Source organism: Solanum stenotomum, chromosome 7 (assembly GCF_019186545.1).
Source record: "Solanum stenotomum isolate F172 chromosome 7, ASM1918654v1, whole genome shotgun sequence".
Lineage (NCBI taxonomy): Eukaryota > Viridiplantae > Streptophyta > Magnoliopsida > Solanales > Solanaceae > Solanum > Solanum stenotomum.
The window spans coordinates 50,882,643-50,908,785 of NC_064288.1; the positions used below are offsets into that span (position 1 = coordinate 50,882,643).

Consider the following 26,143-nt stretch of genomic DNA (forward strand, 5'->3'; position numbering starts at 1 on the left):
AAAATTGTCAAAAACAAAAAAGAACATTCTTTTTGACAGACTAAACAAAAAAGTAAGATCAACAAATTAAAACAGAGGGAGTATAAGAAATAAACAATACCTTGCTTGACATTGAAACTCAATTTCTCTTAAGCATGATTATACGTTACTTGTGGTAGAAAAAGGTCCTTTTCTTTTTTATATATTGAAAAAAAGTAGGTGGTAATTTGATAGAATGTAGGATGTAATATGGGATGTCCTTGTCATATATTTGTAAATGGAAATAATTGCTCTTTCAATATAGTCACATCTCTTTTTAAAAGATATTTTAAGTAATCATAATATAGCACGAAAACATTTTTTTTTAAAAATCCACCTCAACTATTGAATTCAGAGAGATAAACCTAAGCGCTCCAAGCCAAAACAGAAAAGAAAAAAAATGCAACTATGTAATACATTTTCGGATTTTCCTTTCTCTCCAAGCCAAGCGATTTAGTTAACAACGAACCTGTCCTTTACAACTTGTTACCAATTGTATTATATTGTTGGTTTAAATCAATGCTTGTTTTAATTCTTATTTAAATTTTATTGTATCATATCATTATGTAATTACGAAAAGTCTTATTTTATATACTGACCAAATTGATGTGATCAAGTTGTCACCTTATGTTTTTCCTTTTTATTTTATCTTTGCTTCTTAGCTAATAATCTATTTCTTGTAGGTTTTGCTTTCAAATTACTCATGTGCTACATTACGTAATGATGAAAAATGAGATAATCTATTCAAACAGTATATTCATCAAGACGATACAATACAATACGAAACCTAAGAGGCTAACAACCATCCAAACAGTTTTCACTTTGGGCTCAATAAAATGGGCCTATAAACCAAAAACTAATTTTGGGCCTCAATCAATATTAACCGTCCGATATACAATCACTGAAATCTGAGCCGTTCATTTTCTGTATGTCGGTTCAAATAAAAGATAGCGTTCGATAATAAGAGTTTCTTCGTTTTTCTTTTTACAGGGTTTCGATAAGCAGCCAAAGAAAAGTTACAAAGGAATTTCGCTTATTTGGGTAATTTTTTTTTTTTTACCTTGATTACTTAATTTAAATTGTTCTTTAATTGCCTTAAAATTATTGATTTTTAGGGATTCTTGATTTGTATTGGTGAGAAATTGTGGTGGTTGTTTCTGAAATGTTGTGGGGATTTTTTAGATTCTTTTTATTTTTTTGGGTTTGTGAGTATTTGTGGAATTTTTGTTAGGATTTAGTATAAAGCTGAGATTTTTATCCAATTTTTTGATTTTTTTTGTTGTGGGGTTGGACTAGGTTAAAAGTGTTGTCATCCTATTATGTGATTTCTAATAGTGAGAAGTTGTGTAGGTTGTTTCCTGTCAACAATTATGAAAAAAGATTGAAGCTTTTGGCTTTGTGCTCTTGAAATTGTTGAATTTATTTGATTGGGATTGGATTGGATTGAGTTAGGAGTTATGGTTTCTTGAAATGTGAATTTGTGGTGGTTATTCTGTCTATTTTCTTTTTGTGTGCGTGTTTTCTTGTTATGAAATTTGATTGTGAAGTAGCATGATTTCTAGAAATGTGAATTTGTGGTTTGTTCTGATTATGTTGTCCATTTTCTTGTTAAAAATTTTGGGTGGAAAATTTACTGAGTTTCTATTGATGTGAGTTCTGCATGCTTTTCTTCATTCGTAGTGGTACACCAGTAACTATTTGGCGTTGTAGTACCTTTTGGAAGTTCAAGCTTTCTCAATTCTGAAAAGAAAGTTAAGGCTTAATCATTCTTTGTACATGAAGGAGAAATTTGCTACTAGGAATATGTTAGATTCTTATTATATGGAATAGTTATGGTTGTTTTTACTCGCTAAAAGCTTATGTAATATTGGTTGTAAGAAGTATACTGTGAGTTGATCTTTTTGAGGTAGGAGGTGTCGCTTAGGTTCCATAATTGGTTGAGATATTTCAATACTGTAACTAAAATCAAACTACTTTGGTTAGATTCTGCTTGAGTTGATGGGAAGTTATCTGAGTTGGATTGTGTAAATTGAATATGTCAGGTTGAATAGGCTTATTTTTTTTTTCTATTTTGAAATTTTAAAGAGCTTAGACACATTCTTGTTTATGCTTGATGATCTTTTGAACTCTTATTTTTCTCTGTTGGATGGGATCTTTACGCTTCCAAAAGCCTTTCAGTGATTCAAGTCCTTTAACTAGCTCAAATAAGTTTGCGTTTTGGCTCATATTAATTTTGTGCTTAGATAAGTTTTTAACAGGTAATTTTGTTATAGAATAGCTTAGGCTTAATCCATCGGTAGCCCCTTAAAGTTGGCACAATGTTTCACTTAGACACCTCATGTAGTATTCAGTTGTGTCATTTTGACACCTTTTTTAGTATCAGCAAAAACATATAATTGTGTGAATTACACTCGCCCATGACATGTAAAGTGACAAATTAAATGACGACATTTGTCATTTGTGTCAAAAATAATTTTTAAATAATTAATATTGAGTAAAAATAAAAACTGACCCAATGAAACATACCCCCGATCGCCTTCTTCCAAAACCCCCAAACAAACAAATCCCCTTTCTGATTTGAATTTCTGTTTTGGGGTTTGCAAAATAACCCCTGGCTCCCCCGCTTTGCTTTCTCCAAATCCCTATCCCTTTTTGTAGAAATTACCCACACTTGCATGCTGCGCTTCGTTGAATTCACTCCCCGCAAATTATCGAAATAAGCTTTTATTAATCTATCTTAAATTCACTTTGTCGTAAATATTAAATTTTCCATGAAAGAATTTTACCAATGAGTTTATTCTTGAATTTTAAAAAAAAATTCCGTCATTTTTGTTGAAAAACCTTATTTAACAATGGATGAAATTTAATTTGGTCAAAATGGTGGCTGAAAATGGGGAAGAAGATGAAAAATATAATTAAAATTAACTAAATAACTCTTTCACGCGCCTATCAATGAGTGGACACACTCATTATGCCATGTAAGCAAAAAGTGTTAAAATGACTCAGCGAGTTTCTATATTAGGTGTCTATAATGAACATCTCTCAGTTAAGGTGTCTAAAGGAAACATCATGCCAACTTTAGTGGGCCACCGATGGGTTATGCCAATAGCTTAATGTGCTAGTTTTCATTTCTTGTTTGTTGTATTACCCCAGGATTAGTTCTGCTCTAAATTACTTTTTGGCATGTTTGAATGGGTCTGACACATCTTGTGCTGGGTGATTTATAATGTTTGTGAACGGATTAAGTTATAATATTATATTATCTTCGTTCTGTGCATATTTTCAGTTTGAGAATTGTGCTGTAAAGATGCCTCGTTATGATGATCGGATGGGAAATAGCACTCGTCTCTATGTGGGACACTTGTCTTCACGGACCCGTTCACGTGATCTGGAGCGTGCGTTCAGTAAATATGGGAGGTAATTTTTGTTCTAGATTCTTGGCACATCATGCATTTCTTTGTATAGGCCTAAGGCCATCACAGTGTCATTTGCTTTCTTATTGCTTTTGATACTGCCAGTTGCCATTGAGCAACTGAAATTGCGAAAATTCTGTGGGAAAATTATTATTGTTATAACCATTTAATGTTGTTTGTCGATGTCCTAGAAAACGTTGGGTGATGTTTTCCTTTTATATGTTGGTCTTATGGGACTTTGTTCCATCTACCTTACAGTTCAATGCAATCCTAATTCCTACCCAAGTTGCTTCTTCCGTGAAGGTGCTTCATTTAACAATAATGGAGGGATATTTCTATTTGTCAATGAGATACTTGGCTCCTTAGGGTTATAGCGTTGGATCTCAAATCGATGGTTCACCTATGCTTGTAAAATTGGACGGGGGTACTGGCGAAATATTTCTGTGCTACTCTTTTTGTCCAATTTCTCATATATTTCTTTTCCTTCATCTGGAAGGGAGTTTTATTCCCCACTGTTCTGTTCAACCAATTTATATGACATACTAAGATCATAGTCGCCTGCTCTGTGTGCCCTTATAATTGTTTGTCATAAAGCTCAAGTTCTTGTTTGTGTTCTGATATTGTACAATAACTCGATGGTTTCCTGTGGGGAACTCCTTAGAAATGCACAGTTGGTTTAGCACACCAGCAGAAAGTCAGTGGAGGTTTACATTTTTAAGTCTCCCATCTGTGTGTTGGAATTTCCTTCCAAGCCTATGTATTGCTCGGGTATATTATCAATTATTATATTTAAAGGAAAATGTGTTCCAGATGCTTGTGAGTTTAACTTGAATGATCTTGTTGACGGTTTATAGGCATTTGCCTGGCCTGAAGGTCAATCTTGAGAGGGTGGCCTTGGTGGAATTGATGGGAAGTCTTGCCGGGTTTTAGGGGACTTCGGTGATTCTTTCTATAATGGCCTTGGTGGAGTCTTGCCCGGTTTTAGGAGACTTTGGTGGTCCTTTCTATAATATCTTTGCGTATTTTTATGGAATTCCCAACAATCTCAAACTGGTGTATAGTTCGTCTTGAGGGGCAAGTGTTCATGAACTTCCTGTGCTTAAGTAAGTAATGATGGCCTTACTGTTTCTGGCAACCATTTCCGCAGAGTACGGGATGTGGACATGAAGCACGACTATGCCTTCGTAGTATGTATCATCTCTCTGTTTTCCCTTTATTATGGTGTTAATATTTTCATTAGTTCCCATTTTGATCCCCCAACCATCCCCACCAAAAAAACTTTTGTTTGCTACACAATGTGTTTAAACAGGAATTTAGTGATCCTCGAGATGCTGATGATGCAAGATACTATTTAGATGGCCGTGACATTGATGGACGCCGCATAATTGTTGAATTTGCCAAGGGAGTAAGTATTCTATACATGTATTTCCTTGAATTTTCCACTCATCAATTTGCTGTTCTGACTAGTGAATAGGGCTCCAGTAAAGCTGCTAGATAACCTCATTTCTTTCTTTCTCTTTTAACTGCACTTTATTTTCTCCGCCTTTTAAGTTGAATTATTTATATATAGAGGCTGAATAAAAGGAGGAAGGCATTTCTTGTTTGAACACATCATCAAATTGCACTGTCCCGGTTTAACGGAAGTGGGGCAATTGTACTTGCATGATCCTATTCACAAAATAATTATGTAAATGAATTAATTGTTGAACTTGGTTTCCTATGATGCATCTCGGCTGATTCTGATATTGGATAATGGTTGTTTCTCTAGGTGCCACGTGGACCAGGCGGTTCGCGCGAGTATCTTGGCAAAGGACCCGCTCCTGGGTCAGGCCGCTGCTTCAACTGTGGCCTTGAAGGTCACTGGGCTCGAGATTGCAAAGCTGGGGATTGGAAGAACAAGTGTTATCGATGTGGAGAAAGAGGTCACATAGAAAGGAAATGCCCAAATAGTCCTAAAAAAGTCAGGTACTTTAACCTCTGTGAAGCAAGTGCCTTCTTTATTTTATGCCCCAAATCTTTTCCTTTTGAGTTTCTTGACTTTGTGGTGTTCATTGCAGTAGACGCAGCTACTCACGGTCGCCTGTTAGGTCAAAGTCACGCTCACGTTCACGTTCTCCTCGTCGAAGTTATAGCAGAAGTCGCAGCTATAGGTGAGTTTTGACACACGTTTAGATGGTATTCATTTTGCTGTGCTATTTGCTCGGGTTGTCCCCATGAATTCACTTGCAGATACTGAAGTCATTATTTGTAAAGTAGAATGTGGCTATCAATATTTGCAAATACTCATCATCAGTAGATGAAAATATTGAAAAATTAGTTTGGGAGTATATCAGGTGAAATTTGTAAAGCTTCTATCCAAGACACAGCTTCAACTTCCAAATATTTTTTCAGGCTTCAACTTTAGGAACTAAATATGGTGTTCAAACGCTTGAGTAGATATATTTCTGAGCTCTCTCCTTTGTTCTTTCAGTCAATCAAGATCCCCGCCACCAAAGAGAGAACAAGTGGACCAGGTCAAGCGATCAAGAAGCTACAGTAGGAGCCCGGAGCCAAGGAAGGCTAGTCCAAGCCCTCCACCCAAGACTAGGAAGCGCAGCCCAACACCTGAAGAGGGAAGCCCGATGGAAGCAAAGAGCCCTCCTTCACCAATGAGAGAAGAAGGTGCCTATAGCCAAAGCCCCAGAGAGAGAAGCGTGAGTCCTTCAAGTCCTAGAAGGGATAGCCCAGCTCCTCGAAAGTATGATGATGACAGCCCTGCTGAAGCTAATGGTGGAAGTCGAAGCCCGAGTCCCAAGTACCGGAGGAACCATGCAGATGAAGATGATGAGGATGAAGGTGAGTTTCGTAATCAACGCTCCGGTAGAGAGAGCCAATCACCTTGAAACTTTTGGTGGTATCTTTCTGAATGCATTTTGTGAAGGCTGGACCTTGTGTGGACTAATGAGATGTTACTTGAAAGAATCAGACTTGCATCTATATTTGGGATTATTATATGTTAGTACAATGCTTGGTATTTGATGAATACTAGACTAGCCATTGAACAATATAAAACCGGTTCAAACAATGAAATTACAAAGTCTCTGGTGAAATTCTCAAATGACAAGTTTGCTGGCGTCTTGATGGATATATATTCTTCATATTTGAGAACCAACGACATATTTCACTTATTTTGGTTTGGCTTAAAAGTCGGTCAAATCTACTTTTAATCAGTTTTTGACTTCTGAAAGTGTATGACAAATATAAAAAATGACTTAAAAATAAGTCAGAAATCAAAAGTAGGTATCCCCTACTTTTTATTTTTTGACTTAAAAGACATTTCAGTTTGATTTTTTATTTTTGACTTAAAAACTATTTTTTTTAAACCAATCCAAACAGGCTCTTAATCGATGCATATTACCACCAAATGAGGCATAAATTCACCCTTGAACTTGTCTCGAAAAGTCAGTTACACGCTTAAACTATCATGTCGATCTATTACACACCTTTACTATTTAAAAATGATTTTTTTACCCCTTAAAATTGACGTGGCAAAAAATAAAAAAGAAAAGCGCGTTCGACATTAAATAAAGTAAACTTTTTACTATCACCCTACCCCCACCCTCCATCCCCCACCCAACGCCTCTTCTTCTTCTTCACAAGCAACCATCTTCTTCTTTATTTGTTTTCATCATTTTTTCATACCCAATTTCCATCCACCCCACTATACCTCCACCAAAATCCTCTCCCCCACCCCTCCATCATATCCTATTTTAGTGCTTATTCGATTTCACCATTTTCATTATATTTGATTTTTCTCTTCGGCTTTGTTGGTGATTGATAAAATTGATGATTAAGTTTAAAAATAAAATATAATGATGGATTTGTTGGCGTGGGGTGACAAAGAAGCAGGAATTGAAGGTGGTGGAGAAGAAAAAATCGATATTGACTAGTGATATTTGGTGGTGGGTTTGTACCTTTTGATGGTGATGATGTAATTTTGGTAATGAGTTTGTTTATGGGTGTCAAATTTTGTTGTGGATCTTTCTAATTTTTGTGGGGATAATGGTGATAGTATGATTTCGATGGTGAATTTGATTGTAGGTGGTGAAATTTATGGGGACTATTTTGATTTTCATGGTGAAATATATAGATTTGGTAGTAATATGGCAGCAATGATAGTGGTTTCATTGTGGTGTTCATTGAAGAAGAAATAATAGAATGATACGGAGAATTTTAGTTAAAATTTGACATGGCATCTGATGTGGCAATGGCATGGCATTGATGTGACACAAATGTGATACACCTCCCATTATGAGAGTTGTGCTAGTAGTCTTAGGGGTAATAGGTCACTATATTAGTTTAAACGTGTAACTGACTTTTCGAAACAAGTTCGAGGGTGAATTTATGCATTTTCCCTATTGGCAATAGGACTAAACAATAGTTAATTATTTTTTTAAAATCAAATTTACACAAAATAAAGCAATTCCTTTTGAGTATATATGCAAAAAAATAATTAAAAAAAGGACAAAATATAAACGTCTGAAAGGGCTATTTCTGCAAAGAATTTATATGGCGCTAAAATGACCCAATCAATCCATAAGAAATCCAAATGTCTCATTCGCTGTCTACGGTGGCTCTGCCGCTTTTCGCCACCGTCATCACGGCGGCGAAGCAGCCACGTCAGAGACCAAACGCGAAAACACAAAGCGGCAAGCAAAAGACAACAACCACCATCACTCCAGGTGTACCGGCGGCCACCGCCATGAAAACAACGTCAGGATTTAACAGCAGAAACAAAGAACCGACGTGGCAGTGTGTCCAGAACTGTGGTGCCTGCTGCAAACTTGAAAAAGGGCCAAATTTTCCTTCCGCTGAAGAAATTTTCGATGACCCTTCTGATATTGAGGTTTTTTATTTTCATAATTTTGAGTTTAAATTATGTGGGTGTTATGAATATGATGGTTTTATACTACATTTATCATATTTTATAAGCTATTTGAATGGAGTTTGATCCTTTATTATGTTGGTTTTGAGCTCGGATAAAGGAGGAGGGTTGTTATAGAAGCTGGAAGCTAATGTAAAACTTGTCAATTCATTATGAATCGTCATAAGTACGACATGAGCTTAGTTAAAAGAAGTGGGGATTTGTATAGACGACCCTAACTTGTTTGGGACTGAGACCTAGTTGTTGTCGAGCTAGCTTTTCACCCTCAAATTCAAAAATGTGGATGCAAAATGCTATCCTACTTTGTTGTTACGTAGCAGTAGAAGCTTGCTTATGCTGCCTGCTTTAGTGGCACTTTTTCGCCCTCTCTTTACTCTAGATAGGAGCGCTAGTGGACACGGGGGCGAAGTGTGTCGGTTTGTAATGGAAAGAAAGATGCCACTACTTCACCTCTTTGTTGGACTGCTGGTGCGAACATAGTGGTCTCTCACCAGGACCAGGAACGTATTCAAATTTGGATCTTAACATGTCGGTGGTTTTTAACCGTAGGCATTTTGTCGGGACGTTGATGGGCTTATCATGAATTAGGTTGGATGGCTGGTGGTTTCGGGATCCCGTAGAAAATGCTTCTTTTATGTTGTAGTAAAGTATCAAGATATGATTGAATTTAGTAAGATTAGATAAGTTAGAGTATTTGATTTTCAGAGATAAGTGGTTAAACTGAATTTGAGTTCTTAAAAGTTGTCATTTAAGTAATAGATTTTGTGCAACATATTTTCGGATTCCGAAATGAAAAGACAATTATATGAAGTTTGAAGCTTTTATATGTGGATTTTCCTTCTCAGTTATTCAACAGCTTGGTGGGTTCTGATGGATGGTGCATACATTTCGATAAGAGCACAAGAAAATGCTCCATTTATGCTGGTGAAACTTGCTTTTTTTCCTGTTGGAGTTTGGAGATATCATTATTTATCTTCTTTTTGCTTTTGTTATGTTGGTGAATTTCTTCTCTTTGCTTTAGATCGTCCCTACTTTTGTCGGGTTGAACCGGACATCTTTGAGACACTGTATGGGATTGAAACGAAAAAGTTCAACAAGGAAGCTTGCAGGTAATTCATTGATATTTTCTCATATACTCCTTGCCTGCCTTTCGACTTTGTGAAAGTCTGAAGTCTTCTCCAGTGAAATTCTATTCGATACTGATGTTTTGATTAAAGAAATGATTCGATTGTAGTTGTTGCATAGACACAATTAAAGCGGTGTATGGATCAACCTCAAAGGAGTTGGAGAATTTCAATGCTGCAATATGGAGTTCAACTTAGTTCTGCATTCTATTTCATGAGGTAGCTTCTCTTTTCCTTTGGTGCACTAGATTTTAGTTCAAGGTGCTTAAGTCGTCAGGATGCTTTTACTGTCTTGACAGATCCCGAATTTCGGGGTATAATTAGTGAATTTCTTAATATATGGGTTCCTACAACAATATCAAGTTGATATGTATAAATGACTTGGTTCACAATAAAATATCGATAGATTTTTAGTGAATTTCTTAATATATGTATACAGGGTATACACAAAAGCTACTGAGTTTATGTGAACCCGTATATTGTACACTGTCTCCGCCTCTGATAACAGATGTTGACTTTCACACCCAAATTGATAAATTGCTAGTCTCTTTTGTGAGCTTGTCTAATTTGCTTCTCTCAAGATGTTGGAGTTTACATGAGAAGTTATAGGCTTTTTTAATCATCTTCATATTCTGAGTTTCAGGTGAATCATTTTGGTGGTTTTCTCTGTCGATCAGCGTTTGCAGCCTGTTTCAGTTGCTAGGCAGATCGATGAACCATCATAGTTGTCATTTTTATATAATTTTCTATCGCAATCAGTTCTATGTGTGCATAATGAACTGGTATGCTGCACTTGGATCTGGAATACTCAAAAGTTGATGGGAAATCGCAAATTTAAAGAGTATGGAGATCTTTTGGCTAGGCAGATCGATGAATCATCATAATCGATGGAAGATGTTGGTGATTTAGCCCAGGATCGTCTTCTCTAAAGGACTAGAATACAGTGAGACAGTAGCTTCCATGAGTAGACCTATGTTTTCTAATGTCAGATTTCATTGTATGGCCAATCTTTTACCAGAATTTGTGGGATAAGACTTTGCTTTATATAAAAAAATTCAGTTTATTCATCTTTTTGTATCCTTTATACTACTATGGCCTATACTTTGCTGTTTTCTTAAGTTCCTTGGATGTAAAAATCACTACTATAGGTCTTTGATGAAAAGAGTTTTTATCCAAATTTTTTTAGGAACATCCGTAATGACTTACTGAGTGATATCCATGGCATCTATAGGATCCACGCCACTCCTTATATGGTTTAGGGGTTACAAAATAAGAATTAGAATTTTCTCATTTTTTTCTTTGTTATATAATCCATGAATTTTCAAAATATGACCAACATGATTTTTTTATCCAAAATTTTAAGGGACCATCTGTAATGACTTAGTGAACGATCCACTCATAAGAATATAATTCTTTTAGCAATTTTTTGTATGTATTCCATTAAGTTTTGGGAATATAACTGACAAGATTTTTTTGACCCAATTTTTTTTAAGAATCATTTGTAATGACCTAGTGAACAATATCTATAAAATCTATAAGATCCACCCACTTCTTTAAGTATTTAGATGTCACAAAACATGAATTAAGGAATTTCTCAATATCCATGTGAATTAATTAGTCCATGAATTTCTAGAAATTGGACCGGTCAAATTTTTTTGAACCAAAATTTAAAGAACCATCCATAATAACCTAGTGAACGATACCCATAGCCTCCACAAAATCCGCACCACCTTTTTTCATCATGTAGCTGTCGTGAAACATGAACTCATGATTTTCTCAAGTTTTCATGTGTATTAGTTCATGAATTTTTGGGAAATAGACTAATTAGATTTTTGAACCAAATTTTTTCTTAGACCGTGCGTTAATGACCTAGAAAACGATACCCATAGCCTCTTTATGATCGGCACCACTTTTTTTAGCGTTTACGGATCACAAAACATAACTTTGAAATAGACCGTCTTGTAAAACAAACTAATGAACCTCCTCAGTAAATTTGCCTCAATTTTAGCCATTTGTATTGTATTGTATCTGTGTTGGGTACTATAAAGTACGAATAATGATGTAACATGATTATCTCCCTGATTTATGCCAGGAAGAATCTGCCATATCATTGTAAGAATCTCATATCTACTCCCACGTTAATCTTCACGGGGAAAATACGCTTGACGAACTAGCTTTTGGAGTTGAATTAAGCTCAAAATTGTGCATCTTCTCTACATTACTATTTCACCGGAATCAGTTTCTTCTACACCAAAACTTCTCATGTGATCCACCAAAACATCCACCAAACTAGCAATCGATTTAATATGTCCCATCGATATATCTTCAGCAGTAAATTGAAACACTTGATTGCTTATCTCGATCCAACTATAACCAGGATCCCGTTTAAGTCCATTGTCTTTCATCAACTTCTGCATTCTAGCTGCCTGATCCCAGTATCCTAAACGAGCGTATAAATTTATCAGCTGCAGATGGGTAGACGTGGACCATGGTTCCAGTGCAAGCCTATTCTCTGCAGCCTCAATCCCCAACCGAAAGTTCCCCTGAAGCCTACACGACATAAGCAAGGAACCCCAGATAACACCATTTGGTCGAATTGGCATCTTCTTGATAAACTCACGAGCCTCTTCTAATAAACGTGCTCGTCCAAGAAGATCCACGATACATGAATAATGATCTACCTCAGGCTTCACACCATAATCAACCATCGAGTTAAAGTAAGACATGCCTTCTTTAACAAAACCAGCATGACGGCAAGAAGACAACACCCCAAGGAAAGTAATGGAATCAGGCCTCACTTCTTGCTTCTTCATATCCTCAAAAAGTTCAATAGCTTGAATAGCATGTCCTTGCTGTCCATATCCACAGATCATCGAGTTCCACGACACCAAATCTTTACTCTTCGTATTATCAAAAATGCACATAGCATCCTTTACTTCCCCACATTTACTATACATTGATAAAATCGCATTTGCAACTTGTACATAGGACTCAAAACCCATAACAATTATCTGGCAGTGAATACTTCTTCCATGACCAAAACATCCACTACCCATACACACGCTCAACAAGCTCGTAAACACGAATTCATTAACCTTCAACCCCAACCCCATCATACCCTTATACAGCTTCAAGCACATACCCAACTCATTCTCCTTCGCAAAACCATTTAACATAGCACTCCAAGACACAACATTTCTCACAGACATTTCATCAAACACTTGGTACGCATCTACAATTCCTCCAAAATTATTATAAAAAGTGATCAAAGAACTACTAATATACACATTGGATAAAAACCCATTAACAATCACCAAACAATGAACTTGAATCCCTACATTAAAAACTCTTTTCGATGCACACAAACTCATAGCATTCGATACTAAACTAACCCCAATTTTACACCCTTCTTTATGAAATCTAAATAACAATGAGACTGAATCTTCTTCCTTTGAATACGAAAAAGAGTTATCTTTATCCAATGGGTGTTTACAATTTTGCACAGAACCTGTTTGAAGAAAGTCCTCAATGAGTTTAACACAGTTTTGGTGATTCTTGATCACATTTTGCTTTGGAGCTAAGATATCAAGAAATCTCTGGCCCTTCAATGGCCTCTTTATCTTTGTGAGTGGCAAATTTTTTCTCATACCATAACGAAAAAGGAGATTATTCATTTCTTCTTATTCCGAACTTAATTAGAAAGTCATATTTTGACCCATATGTTTTCGAATACCGCTAATAACCAACGAATGACAAGTGTTTTTTTTTTTTTTTAACTGTGGATTTTAATGGGAACTTAATAAGTCGATCCACCTATAGATTAGTGGAGTTGTTTCTGTTTTTTTTTGTTGTTGTTGAATCTTTTTCGCCGCTGATTGCCTCAGTAGGTAATTTGATAAGCCAAATTATTACTTTTCGTGTTTCAGAATACGATGAACCAACATGTTAACTAATTGATAACTATAAATTGAGTCGTATTTATTTAGAAAATTATTAGTTTCATCTTTGAACCTTAAAAACCTTCTCGACTTTCTTTGGCGCTAAAGACTATTCTTTTGGACGAGAAGAGTGAATCTCAATCCAGAGTGAGAAGCCAATAGGAAGCTTGTTATTGGGACGACACCTATGTACTTGATTAATTGAACTTAAAACACCCTCAATTTTGTAATATGAGTAAAATACACTTCTAAATTCTCGCCATGTTTAGAGGTGTTTTCAACACTTATCTCGATTTATTATTAAGAGCCTCATGCTTCTAAAGACTTTGAGATCACTTGCTTTGTTATGTGGTAGATTTGGAATGTATCTAGGTTTAGTTAGTAAAGTAAATAGATGTTTTGAGATTGTCAATAGTTTAAGGACGAAACTAATAATTTAAACCAAATGCTAAGTGTTTTCAATACTTCTCTCAAGTTTATTTTAGTGTTAACCTTTAGTGACATTTCTTTCATATTTTATGGAGAAAAAATTATTATTTTTTAACTAAACATATCAACTGTTTATTTTTTGTTTTAACATTTTATTGAAACACATAATTGTTAATTCATAAATTGAATGCCAACATTTTAAAAACGTTTTCAGCGTTTGATACTTCAAAGCTACCCAAAAAATGTTGACTAAAATTGCTACATTAATATTTAATGGTACAATTTTTGGAATAGTAAATAATAAAGTCAATTAGCTACAGCACACCTATTCTAAAAGACTAAAAAACTTTGGACCATTAAATTTGAAGTCCACATACTTAAATTATTCTTGGCCTTATTAATGTTTTTATTGTATTTTCTTGATAATACTTTTATTGCTTGTCCAATTTATTTGAATGACTATGGTATGATGAACTATTAAGATAATTTAATATTAATATAAATACTCAATTTGAATGTTCATTTTATAAAGAAGAATAAGCTCAACTTACGAGCTTAAAAATCGAAAATATAAATATCCAAATCGATTAATTTAAAATTTAATTGATGGAATGGAATGAATACTACAATATAGGTAAAGTACGAGAACTTTGGACTTCTTATATGACTTAAACAATCATTCTCCCTTTGAATTATCTTTTGGGATATGAGTTACGTCCAAGGTTTAATTTGATATGATATTAGAGTAGGACTCGATCCTATGTGGGCCTCCGGAATCCCGACAATAACAGGAGGTAAAAATACCTCCAATTCATGAACATGCACACACCAGATAGGATAGAGATGAAAAAAATATCTGAATTTGGACGTGAGGGGAATGATGAATAAAATGAATCCCACATCGGTAAAGGACGTACGAGACCTTTGAACTGCGTATACGACTTGGACAATCCTCCTCTTTTTGGTTCAAAACTATCCGAAACGCCCACCCCTACCTGCTCGCACGGTCTCGTTTAACCCTATTTACATCATTTTTTAATTATTTTTTTTTCATGTATATCAACAAATTGAACAAAGAAATATCAATTAAATCCATCACACCTATCCTAACACTAACATATATATGGACCATAAATTTGATGTCATTTAGCTCGAGCACACCTATTCTAAAAAACCTTGGGCGTTTGGACCACTAATTAATTTGAATTTCCATTGCTTAATCTTAATTAGTCTTGTTTAGCCTTATCTTGATAACATGACTTTCACACATGCCAATCAAAATTCCACAATGTTTAAAATTTCAACATTTTTCACAGTTTTGGTTTAAATTTAACGATCAAACTTTGGTAAGTATATGATTGAGACCAAAAAATGCTCACTTTTTGGTGAACTTAAAAGATCAAAAGCGTTCAGTTTTAGTAAATTTAAAGGACTAAATCTGGTTTGGTGATACTTAAGAGGACTCTTTTGAACCTAATACAAAAGATAATGGGACCATTTTTGTCACTTATATTCTCTAACTAGAACTCTTCCCTTCTCCTTCAAGAAAATTGGATGTTCATTTGGCATGTTGGGGGTGTGCAAAAAATCGAATTGAAAAAAGTGTTATTGGGTTATTGGATTATCGGGTTTTTAATGATTTTATAAAAAAACTTATTGGGTTATCGGTTCGGTATTGGTTTTTAATATTGGATTATTGGGTAAATCGATAACCCATTAAGACTAGTAATTTACTACTATTACTTGTTCATAAATATTATATATTAATAACAATATCTTACTAGTTACGTGTCTTTGTCTTTAGCCTTCAACTCACACTTCACATTGACTTTGAATTCACAACTTCACATTATACTAAACGTTAAAATCTAAAGTAAGAACTTTCTTCCTCTTAATTTCTCTTTGTGTTACACTTGTATAGTTCTTTTCATATTTGCTATTATTATTTCTATTTTATGAGCATTTGTAAATTTATATTATTGTGTTGTCGCATCAAATTTATTAGAAAAGTCATATATTTGTTTTATAAGTATTTTCTTATTGGTTAAACGAAAACCGAATCGTTAAGGACCAAAACTGATAAAAAAATATTTTATTGGTTTGGTTATTAGTTTAACATATTTAAAAACCGAAAACCAATAAACCAAACCGATAATACATAAAACCGTACCGAACCGACCGATGCACACGCTACTAAAAGTTTTCTATAAAATCCAAAACAAAATGTTTTTTTTTCATCACCATTAACTTGGGGCGTCCTTAGCTTTAACTTAACATTTTTAAGTCAACCTTCTTATAATCAACTTTGAATTTTCTTCACACATGCGAAACAAAAATCCACTATGCTTACTTGTATATATATATATCTACTAATCTCACATTCATAATCGCAATAACTTGACTTTTTTATCTCTCCACTAGACCTAAAACTCAATGGGGTTGTTCGAAAACACATTGTTCCTCATTTGTTTCATGATATTAGCCATATTTCACTCTTGTGACGCCCAAAATTCACCCCAAGACTATCTTGCGGTTCACAACAATGCTCGTGCTCAAGTCGGGGTTGGGCCTATGTCTTGGGATGACGCCTTGGCAACCAAAGCACAAAAGTACGCCGACTCAAGAAGGGGTGATTGCAACTTGATTCATTCTGGTTCAGGGGAGAACCTTGCCAAGGGTAGTGGCGACTTCACAGGGAGGAGTGCCTCAGAATTGTGGGTGGCGGAGAAGCCAAACTACAACTATGATACCAACAAATGTGCTAGTGGGAAAGTGTGCGGACACTATACTCAAGTAGTATGGCGTACCTCAGTTCGACTAGGTTGTGGTCGGGCTCGTTGCAACAACGGATGGTGGTTCATTTGTTGCAACTATGTTCCTTCAGGAAACATCGTCGGACGACGTCCTTACTAAAAGTATGTTTACTTATGACATGTTGTATGTATTATTAGTTAATAAAATTCCCCACCTTATATGTCAAGGGGTTTAAGGGATTAAATGGACTTGCATAATTATTATTTTCCCTTGATATTACTAGTATGAATAATACCATGCCCATCAGAGTTGGTGAAGGCTTATAACACTACAGTAAAACAGACAAATAGTGGCAATAAATTTTATTTTTAGTATTATTATTCTCTCAAAAATATTTAACCGTAGTTTGAGTTAATGTCATTGCATTGATCATAGTCACTCAAGGTTTTAGTGGTGATATAAAAAAAAGAAAACTCGAGTAGTTGGGCAGGTAAACCTTATACGTTGAATAATTATAGTGGAACTAAAGGACATGATTTCTCTGAAAAGAATTTTTTTTAATGGTAATAATATAATCGTAGCGATAATAATAAATATAAATATTTATAATTAATACTCTATATAAATATTGCTAAAAAATTTAACAATTCTAAATATAATGACATTATTAACTCAATTACCATTAAATATTCTTATAAAATTTGTTGTCACTACTCGCTACTAAATATCTCTTTTGTCACGGTGACGTGAATTCTTCTCCTTATCTTATCAAATTGGAGGGGTAATTACGAAGTCGTTGAACAGCGTGTAAATATTTGCAAAGAAAATTATGAGAACTTCGAGATTCAGTTTTTTTTTCCTTAAAAAATTTAACTACAAGAATTTAATATTAAAAACCCCAAATTAGTCAAATTAACTATTTTAACATTAATATAAATAGATTTAAAGAATAACTCGATACTAGCAAGACAAAAATAGAAAGAAAGATTAAATGTAATAAAGTGAGTTAAAATTTAACAGGTTAAAATTAATATTCTTGAGCTTTGTTGTCCCACTTTATTTTTCATCCTGTAATCTTTATGTATACGTTACTTCTTTGATATTTGAGTCCGAAGCCAAAAAGATCATTTTTTTGCTTTAAAAAACGAAAACGGCACATCAAAAAAAAATTCGCCCCTGACGGAGTGATTTTCTTTTGACAAAAATTAACATCGTTCCATTAAAAGAAATAAAAATCGCTACTGTCTAAAAAAAATCAGTATTTCTTTAAAATCGCTGCTATAGCAGCGTTTTTATTAAAAATAATAATTAAAAGTAAAATCGTTGCAATTAAAAAAAAACATAAAGAACAAGTTTTAAATTACATAAATTTCCGGTGGCAACCATTTTAAAAAAACAAGTTTTTTAAAGAAAAAATTATTGCCGAGGCAGTGATTTTCATTTTTAATTTTCATTAAAATGGTTGAGAGGGTTAAGATTTAAAAAAAAAAGCTTTTTATGAAAATCGCTGCCTTCAGTTTTTATTTTATTTATTTAAATTCGCTGCAAGGGTAGGATTTTTTTTTTTTAAAAAAATTCTTAAACAAAATCGCTGTTGTAGCAGCAATTTAACTTTAAAATCCTTTTTTTTTTATTTCTTAAACAAAATTGTTGCTATAGAGCGATTTTACTTTTATTTTTATTTTTATTTTTATATAGAAAACTTAAAGAAAAAAAGAAAAAATATTTTTTTGAGAAAATCGTTGCGATTTTTATTTCTTTTAACGGAACGGCGTCAATTTTTGTTAGAACAAAATCGCTCCGTCAGGAGGGTTTTTGCCCTTTTGGTTAAAAAAATAATTGATGTACCATTTTTGTTTTTTGCAGAAAAATAGTTGTCCTTTTGGCTCCGGACTCAATTTTATCTCCACTAGCCTTTTTAACCAAACGTTGAATTGTTTATTCTTTGTTTTAACTAGGGGTGTACATGGTCGGGTTGGTTCGGGTTTTTAAAATATCAAACCAAACCATTTGTGTCGGATTTTTAAATTTATAAACCAAACCAAATCAATAAAACTCAGGTTAACCTCGGATTTTTTTCGGATTTTTTCGGTAAAGTATTCATACAAACATATAATTTACTTGTACTTCAAATATTTCTTTAGTCGTACCAAAATACAACTAGCTATGGTGTTTCTTAAGAAAATAACACAAAATATGATATGATTAATGACACTAAAATATCCAACAAAAAAATAAATAATGAAATCACGTAAAACAAATATTGCAAATAAACAAGTCATAATGAAAATGATCATAATTTAAAAGTATTAAATCATGCTAAAATAAGTTTAATAAGTATTAGTTACATGACTAACTAGTAAAGGGAATTAAAATTAGATTATGTATTTTAATTGTCTAAACCAATGTAAAACTAAAGAACAATATTCAATATTATTGTCATTCTTAGTGTTGAATTGATTTTTTTTTTTGCATTAGTATTAATTTGGTTTTGATTTAAGCTTTATTATAATTACCAACATATGTGGACTATAATCTTTATTGAACCATTTAGAATTCTAAGTTTCAAACTTGAAATAATATATTAAAAGATAAAAACTATGAAAAAGTATAAGAAATATTTAAGAATTATATCAAAGTAAATAATTTTTATATGTATAAAATAAAATTTTAAAATTATATATATAATGTCGGGTTGGTTTGGTCTCGAGTTGGTTTCATTTAGTTAAAACCAAACCAACCCGAATATAGTCATTTGTTTTTTCAATACCAAACTACTAGTCGGATTTTTTTTCCGATTCGACTCGATTTGCGGTTTGATTCGATTTTCAGTTCGGTTTTGTACACCCCTAGTTTTAACACTACTATCTAAACATATACTAGTATTTATTCGTAACTTCAACTTCAATATATACTTATAAAGAGAAACTTTCACATATAGCAAACATAAAAATCATAGTTGTATGTTATAGCTATAGTTTGCATAATTGTGCTCCATAGTAAATTTTATGTTTGCTATGGAGCTTTAGATTTGTATAATTCGCTAGAAACATCCAATTTTATACAAATTGTTCAGTTTTGTATAAATTCATTTATACATTGTAATTTGTATAATAAAATCTGTATTTGTATAATTATAAGTGTATAAGACGAAAATATATGTATTTATTTTTGTATATACACTTTTCTCTCGCTTTATACTAACACAAACGCATTTTATACATTTTATACCGAATCAGATGGCAAAAAATGGGATGTTTACTGCGAATTACAATTAAAATAAACAATGGCTATAACATTTAATTCGAAATAATAATTTGCTATTTCATACAATTTTTTCAGTTTTAGCTTGATGCTTCATATTACTTAATTAGATTCAGCTAATCCAAAAATGTAAATTCTCATTCGAAGTTGCCTAGATATTGTGAGGCAATTAATTTCAACACAAAGGACCAACTATTTTTTTTCTGATTTATTAAGTGTCAATCATGATCAGTTTTTTTTTTCTTTTTTGTTTTCATTCTATCCAAATTGCTTCATTGACTAACAAATACTTAGTTTCTCTCTCTCATGGAATAATTTTATCCTGATAGATTCTCGTTAGGGTGGCTCAATAATATTGATGGCCCAAAATTAATTTTTCATGAAATATTTTAAAAGTGAAAATTGGATTTCATCCTCGATCTCTTGACCTGCGCGGTCTTGAATTTGAGTCCATGAAATAAAATTAAATATTGCTAGAGAGAGCTTTACCTTTAGGGGTCGTTTGGTGTGATGGATAAGAGGAGTTAATTCCGAGATAAATTTTAAGTAGTTTTTAATCCCTTGTTTGATTGCAAAGTTTGGAATAACCTATCCTATGATTAATAATTAGTACTGGGATAAGTTATCCCTCCCATTTGGTGGTATAGTAATCTCGGGAATTGATAACTTATCCCGAAATAAAATACATAATGACAAATATATCCCGTTAAACTCTATTTATACCTCACTTTTCACATTCATGTATAACTATTTTTGAATGTCTTCAACCTCCTTAAACTTAAATAATTCTTTTACAAAAAACTCATCACTAAAAAAAATTATGTAATACAAAATTTATTATAAATTTGTTTTTCACTAAACAAAAAGATTAGCACATGCCCTCCCGATTCCCCCACCCTCCCTACATTATTTTAAATATCATGTATAATAATATTCTCTACTCCTTATTTTTATGATAATTTTTAATATTTTTCTATTAAAAAATTACACTATATAAACTTAAAATGAATATTCTATTTTTAAGCTAAATAATTTTTTTTTATAAATACATACAATTTCATCGTGGGAATGCACTTACAAAAATATTTGAGCTAAATAAGATGAAAGTTTTATTTTTAAAAGTGAATAATTAAAGCTTGCAAAGAAAATATAAAAAACTAAATAAAGTGAAGGGTAATTTGGTATACAAACAACTTGTTCTTAAAATTTATGCAATGCATATTATTATGAATACAACCAACCAAACACTCAATAAGAAATAATCTCATCATACCTTATCACATCATAACTAATTTTAGCATAACTTATCTCATTATTATTAGTTCCATCATAACTTATTTTCAAACTAATTAACGACCCCCTAAAAACCTTATGTGGCATGAAATTAAATCAATCAACATAGATTTCAGACTGTGTGAAAGAATATATTCTTTTTGGACCCCTAAAATTTTGGAGACTAAAGACATAGTAAGCCATGATTCACGAGGATATGTAGAATACGTGCAAGCCCCATTTATTGAAAAAATGAAATTTAATTACGATTTGGATCATTCGACATATTATAGACTTGTATATAACTATTGAGAGTGAATAGTACTCTACCTATTGTAAAACACTTGGAGTCGTTTGGTGTTAGGTATAAAGTATAATAATTTCAGAATAAAATATAGGATTATTTTATTCCACGTATAGATAATTCTTGGATTAATCCCACCATTTTGCCATAGTGATGGAATAAGTTATGTCATATATACATGATGAAACAATTTATTCTGAAATTAATTATTTCAAAATAACTTGTTCTCAGGTTTAAGTTTTAACCTTATCTTGGTAATATGATTTTCAAGAAAATGAACGTCCAAGATTAAAGAATATATCATGACTATTCTTTAAAGCATGTAGTATTCCTCGTTTCATACCACATGCACTGTACCAATCTCCTTTGAATTTTCTTCACATGCAAACAAAATTCTACATTTTTGAAATTTAATAATTTTCACAATTTCGATTACATTTTAACGTTTAGAGTTTGATAAATATCTGATCGAGTCCAAAAGTGCTCACTTTTAACAAACTTAAGGACCAAACTCGTTCAACTAAATACAATACGAGAGATTATTTTGAATCTACTGCCAAAGATAAGAGACCATTTTTGTCATTCCTCATATAATTTCTTTGAATTTTCTTCACACATCTAAACAAAATTCCACAATGTACTTGTATATACACCTTTTATCTCATATCCATAATCACAATAACTTAAATTTGTTCTCTCTCCGCTAGACCTAAAGCAAAATGGGGTTGTTTAACATCTCATTATTACTCACTAGGTAATTTGTCCGTGCTTCGCGCGATCATAAATAATAATTGCATTGAACTTGCAATTAATCCTTTAATCCTTTACTAACATCCATACAATAAAAATAATAGAAAAAATAGGTTCTTAAAAAAATATTAGCAATATTCCAACATGAATTTGATTATTTGTCATTATCACATAACTCAAGAACCTCTAATGAATGCATTATTGCGGAATTAAAAGGAAAATAAAGAAGAAAATAAGAATATATATACAAAGGCATTTCGTAAGAAAAAGAACACATTTTAGTTGCATGGATTATACATAAAGAAGGAAATAAGAATACATATACTAAGGCATTTCATAAGAAAAAGAACACATTTTAGTTGCATGGATTATACAATTGTGATATATGTCTCAGGGAAAAATTCAAAAATTTGTTAACAGATTCAAAAAAGAAATTACGCTTGAACATGAAAGTAATTATAACTTTTGAACTTGCATAATGAATTTCTTCAATTGATAAGTGAGAAACTTCATATCTATGTAAAAATAGATAATATGTAAGCTTATATATAATACTTTTAAGTTATAGAATTTTATATAGAATATCAAAACATGAATTTTTGGAACTGAGTATAATAATTATTTTCTGCAAAAAATGAATATACCTACTATATGTGTATATATTTGATATAACTGGAGACAATAACTTTGCAGAAACATAAACAACAGAGTTTAAAACATGTACTCAAAAACAACAATTAATATCATAAGCATAAATTAATGACTGTAAAAAAATACCAGGATATATAAAAATAGAATGAAATAGAAAGGAAAAAACCAAGTCCACTAAATGCATAATGTCCCCTTAAGAAAATTATTCCCCTCTAAAACCTGAGGTTTAAAGAGTTAGATCATCTCATGATGGAACGATTTTATTCACCAATGTATTGATACAAAAACAATGGTGTCAGTAAGCCACTCAATAGGAGCAAAATACATGAACATTTAATTGTGCAGAAGAAGAAGAAAGAGTTCAGAATTTTCGTTGCTTTAAAATGAGAGGAAATCCCTCTATTCATAGACAACAAATGGTAGTGTGAGCAAATGCTTATTGTGCCTTATCGGAAAGGTCACTACTCTTTGGAAAAGTCACAACCTTCGAAAAGGTCACAACCTTTCATAAACATCACAACCTTTCATAAAAGTCACAACATTTCATAAAAGTCACAACTTTTCATAGAAGTCACAATTTTTCATAAAAGTCACAAGTTTTCACGAAAGGGGAAGACTAGTTTTGAAAATAAATAAATTAAAAAGGAATCCTGATTTGTGGTGGCGCTACATAGGCGGGCCTAGGGTTCTCTTTTTTATTTTTATATATATATGATTTGTTTTTTGGTATTAGCCACATTTCACTCTTGTGAAACCCAAAATTCACCCCAAGACTATCTTGCGGTTCACAACGATGCCCGTGCCCAAGTCGGGGTTGGGCCAATGTCATGGGATGCCAGCTTGGCAACCCGAGCACAAAACTATGCCAACTCAAGAATTGGTGATTGCAACTTGATTCATTCAGGTGCTGGGGAGAACCTTGCCAAGGGCGGGGGGAGACTACACTGGGAGGCGTGTCGTGCAATTGTGGGTGTCAAAAAAGCCAAACTACAATTATGCTACCAACCAATTATGTGCTAGTGGGAAAGTATGCGGACACTATACTCAAGTAGTCCGGCGCAACTCAATTCGATTAGGTTGTGGCCGAGCTCATTGCAACAATGGATGGTGGTTCATTTCTTGCAACTATGATCCCGTAGGCAATTGGGTCGGACAACGTCCTTACTAAAGTGTGTTAACTTATGGCATGTTGCTAGTATTAAATAAAATTAGTATTTCCCTTTGATGTTGCTAGTATCAATAACTCCACGTACCATATGTTCATGGTATAGTGCGACTTGTTTCCATTAAACATAACTACATAAAGTTATTCCTATTTTATCTTTCTAAAATTTTGTCTTTCTTTAAATAAGATTAAAAATGATTGGTTCTACGTAAATTAATAGAATAATTGTATAAGTAAATTAATTATCAAACTATTTACCCTTATTAATGGACCATGCCCCAAACTATTTATCCGCTTACCCACTTTCTTCTTTCTTATTTCGCACATGATATCAATATGACATCAGTATCACTACTATGAATTATTCTTTTGTGATACTCTGTTAGTCTGTCTGCTTTATCGGTGTCATATAGGATTTAACTTTTTTTTTTAATGAACTAATTAAGAGAAAATTATTAAAGTCACAATCTTATTTATTAAATCCTAAATTAGTAGAATTTTTTTTAAAAAATATTGAAGAATTGAAACATACCTCAATGATACCACGATAGCATGTAGATATACCGTAATGATATCATGGATGACTGAGTATTCTCATCGAAGGACTGGAGCAAACCTTAATGAAAACACTATTTAGTTACTCATTGATACCACTAGAGTATACTATACTTTGATGATATCAAAAAGGAAGAGACAGACCTTCAATGAAGAAACTACTCGGTTACTCTTTGATACCATCAGAGTATATTCATATATGACTATATTATACTGTGATGGTATCAGAAAGGAAAAAAAAGTGAACATTGACATCAACATGACGTCAACGCGCGAATAAATATAGATATATGTCATTTTAAAATAAAAAGGGAGTATGAAAAGTAATAAAATATTTATCTATATTTAAAGATAAATATTTTACTTTTTGGGGGATATAAGTATTTTTTCCCTAATTAATATAATCTTGGTTATGAGTTCAGTGGCAGANGCTCAATCATCCCCTTTTGACACTAAAGCAGTTCCTTGGGATTACTCGACTGATGCAAGGGACAAAGGAAAAGGAAAGATAGTTGTAGAAGCCGCTGCTGCAGGAATGACAAGATCCGGGCGTTGTTATATCCCTGAAGAAGTTGCACGAGGAGGACCAAACAAGGAAAACAACCAAAAAAAGGTTGTGATAGAGGCTGAAGTGGAAGATTTCTGGAGGAAGATGCCAACTAAGGAATATTCAGTTGTTGAACAGCTGAAGAAAACTCCTGCTCAAATTTCCTTAATGGCCTTACTGATGAATTCTGCAACTCATAGGAACGCTTTGGTGAAGGTTTTAAGTGAAGTATATGTTCCAGCTGAGACCACCAGTGAGAACTTTTCTGCCATGGTAGGACAAGTTTTAGAAGCTAACAAAGTCACTTTTCATGAAGATGAGTTGTTGCCTGAAGGTTTGGGACATAACAAAGCGTTGAACATTACTGTCAGATGTAGGGATAAGTTTATTTCAAGGGTTCTGATTGATAATGGTTCAGCTGTTAACATATGCCCTTTCACCACTCTTCGAGCTTTGGGAATCGACATTGGAAAGATTCGTGAAAGTCATGTACGGGTTAGAGGCTTTGACGGGACACAAAGAGGAGTCATTGGAGAAATTGATTTGCCATTGCAAATTGGACCTGTGGAGTTCATTGTGGAATTCCAAGTGTTGGATATAGCTGCTAGTTATAATTTATTACTTGGAAGGCCATGGATTCATATGGCTGGTGTGGTTCCTTCCACTTTGCACCAGACCTTGAAATTTGTTTGGAACCATCAGGAAATTGTTGTTCATGGAGAAGGTAACAACTCAATATATCCTGAAAATTCAATTCCTGTTATTGAAAGTATGGAAGAGTTGGATGGGTCTGTATTCCATATTAGGGAAATTGTGTGTGCTACTCAAGTAGGAAAGGCAAATTTGCCACGTGTGCTTATGATGGTGGCTTGGGAAATGTTGAAGAATGGTTTTATCCCGGGTCAAGGTCTTGAAGCGAAATTGGATGGAATAGTGGAACCAATTCAATTGCCTGGTCAGAAATACACCTTTGGTCTTGGATACGAGCCTACTCCTGAAGAAATCTCATCGGCTAATCTCAAAAGGAAAAGTGAC

At 33.3% G+C, this 26,143-nt stretch overlaps 4 protein-coding genes and 1 pseudogene across 11 annotated transcripts in view; 4 read left to right on the forward strand and 1 right to left on the reverse strand.

The window, feature by feature from the left end:
- Positions 1-960: 960 nt before the first annotated feature.
- LOC125870838 (serine/arginine-rich splicing factor RS2Z33-like) lies at positions 961-6,552 on the forward strand. 2 transcript variants are annotated; one of them, XM_049551379.1, is made up of 7 exons: positions 961-1,059; positions 3,305-3,435; positions 4,579-4,618; positions 4,741-4,836; positions 5,200-5,396; positions 5,489-5,581; positions 5,902-6,552. In XM_049551379.1, the coding sequence occupies exons 2-7, from the start codon at positions 3,326-3,328 to the stop codon at positions 6,311-6,313; spliced, it is 948 nt and encodes a 315-aa protein (XP_049407336.1). In that variant the 5' UTR covers positions 961-1,059; positions 3,305-3,325; the 3' UTR covers positions 6,314-6,552. The 2 variants fall into 2 exon arrangements, with proteins under 2 accessions (XP_049407336.1, XP_049407337.1); XM_049551380.1 differs by having other exon boundaries at positions 1,023-1,059; positions 5,492-5,581.
- A 1,443-nt stretch (positions 6,553-7,995) lies between these two features.
- LOC125871861 (uncharacterized) overlaps positions 7,996-26,143 on the forward strand; it is a 40,826-nt gene continuing 22,678 nt past the window's right edge. The window contains exons 1-5 of one of the 7 annotated variants that reach the window (XR_007447049.1): positions 7,996-8,316; positions 9,201-9,279; positions 9,377-9,464; positions 9,601-9,698; positions 10,123-10,546. Coding sequence is in view for 6 of the 7 variants with exons in the window: in XM_049552556.1 (XP_049408513.1) it covers positions 8,020-8,316; positions 9,201-9,279; positions 9,377-9,464; positions 9,590-9,677 (552 nt within the window). In the remaining variant the exon portion in view is untranslated. Of the gene's footprint in view, positions 8,317-9,200; positions 9,280-9,376; positions 9,465-9,571; positions 9,699-9,918; positions 10,099-10,122; positions 10,547-26,143 lie in introns of those variants that run through there. The other 6 variants (XM_049552556.1, XM_049552558.1, XM_049552557.1 and 3 more) reach the window with 6 other exon arrangements.
- On the reverse strand, positions 11,387-13,163 carry LOC125871859 (pentatricopeptide repeat-containing protein At2g37320-like). The gene has a single exon (XM_049552554.1). It carries the CDS (start codon positions 13,151-13,153, stop codon positions 11,693-11,695), a length of 1,461 nt encoding a protein of 486 aa, XP_049408511.1. The 5' UTR covers positions 13,154-13,163; the 3' UTR covers positions 11,387-11,692.
- LOC125871867 (pathogenesis-related leaf protein 4-like) lies at positions 16,198-16,858 on the forward strand. Its single transcript, XM_049552571.1, has one exon. The coding sequence runs from the start codon at positions 16,280-16,282 to the stop codon at positions 16,757-16,759; it is 480 nt and encodes a 159-aa protein (XP_049408528.1). The 5' UTR covers positions 16,198-16,279; the 3' UTR covers positions 16,760-16,858.
- On the forward strand, positions 22,160-24,037 carry LOC125871868 (pathogenesis-related leaf protein 4-like; annotated as a pseudogene).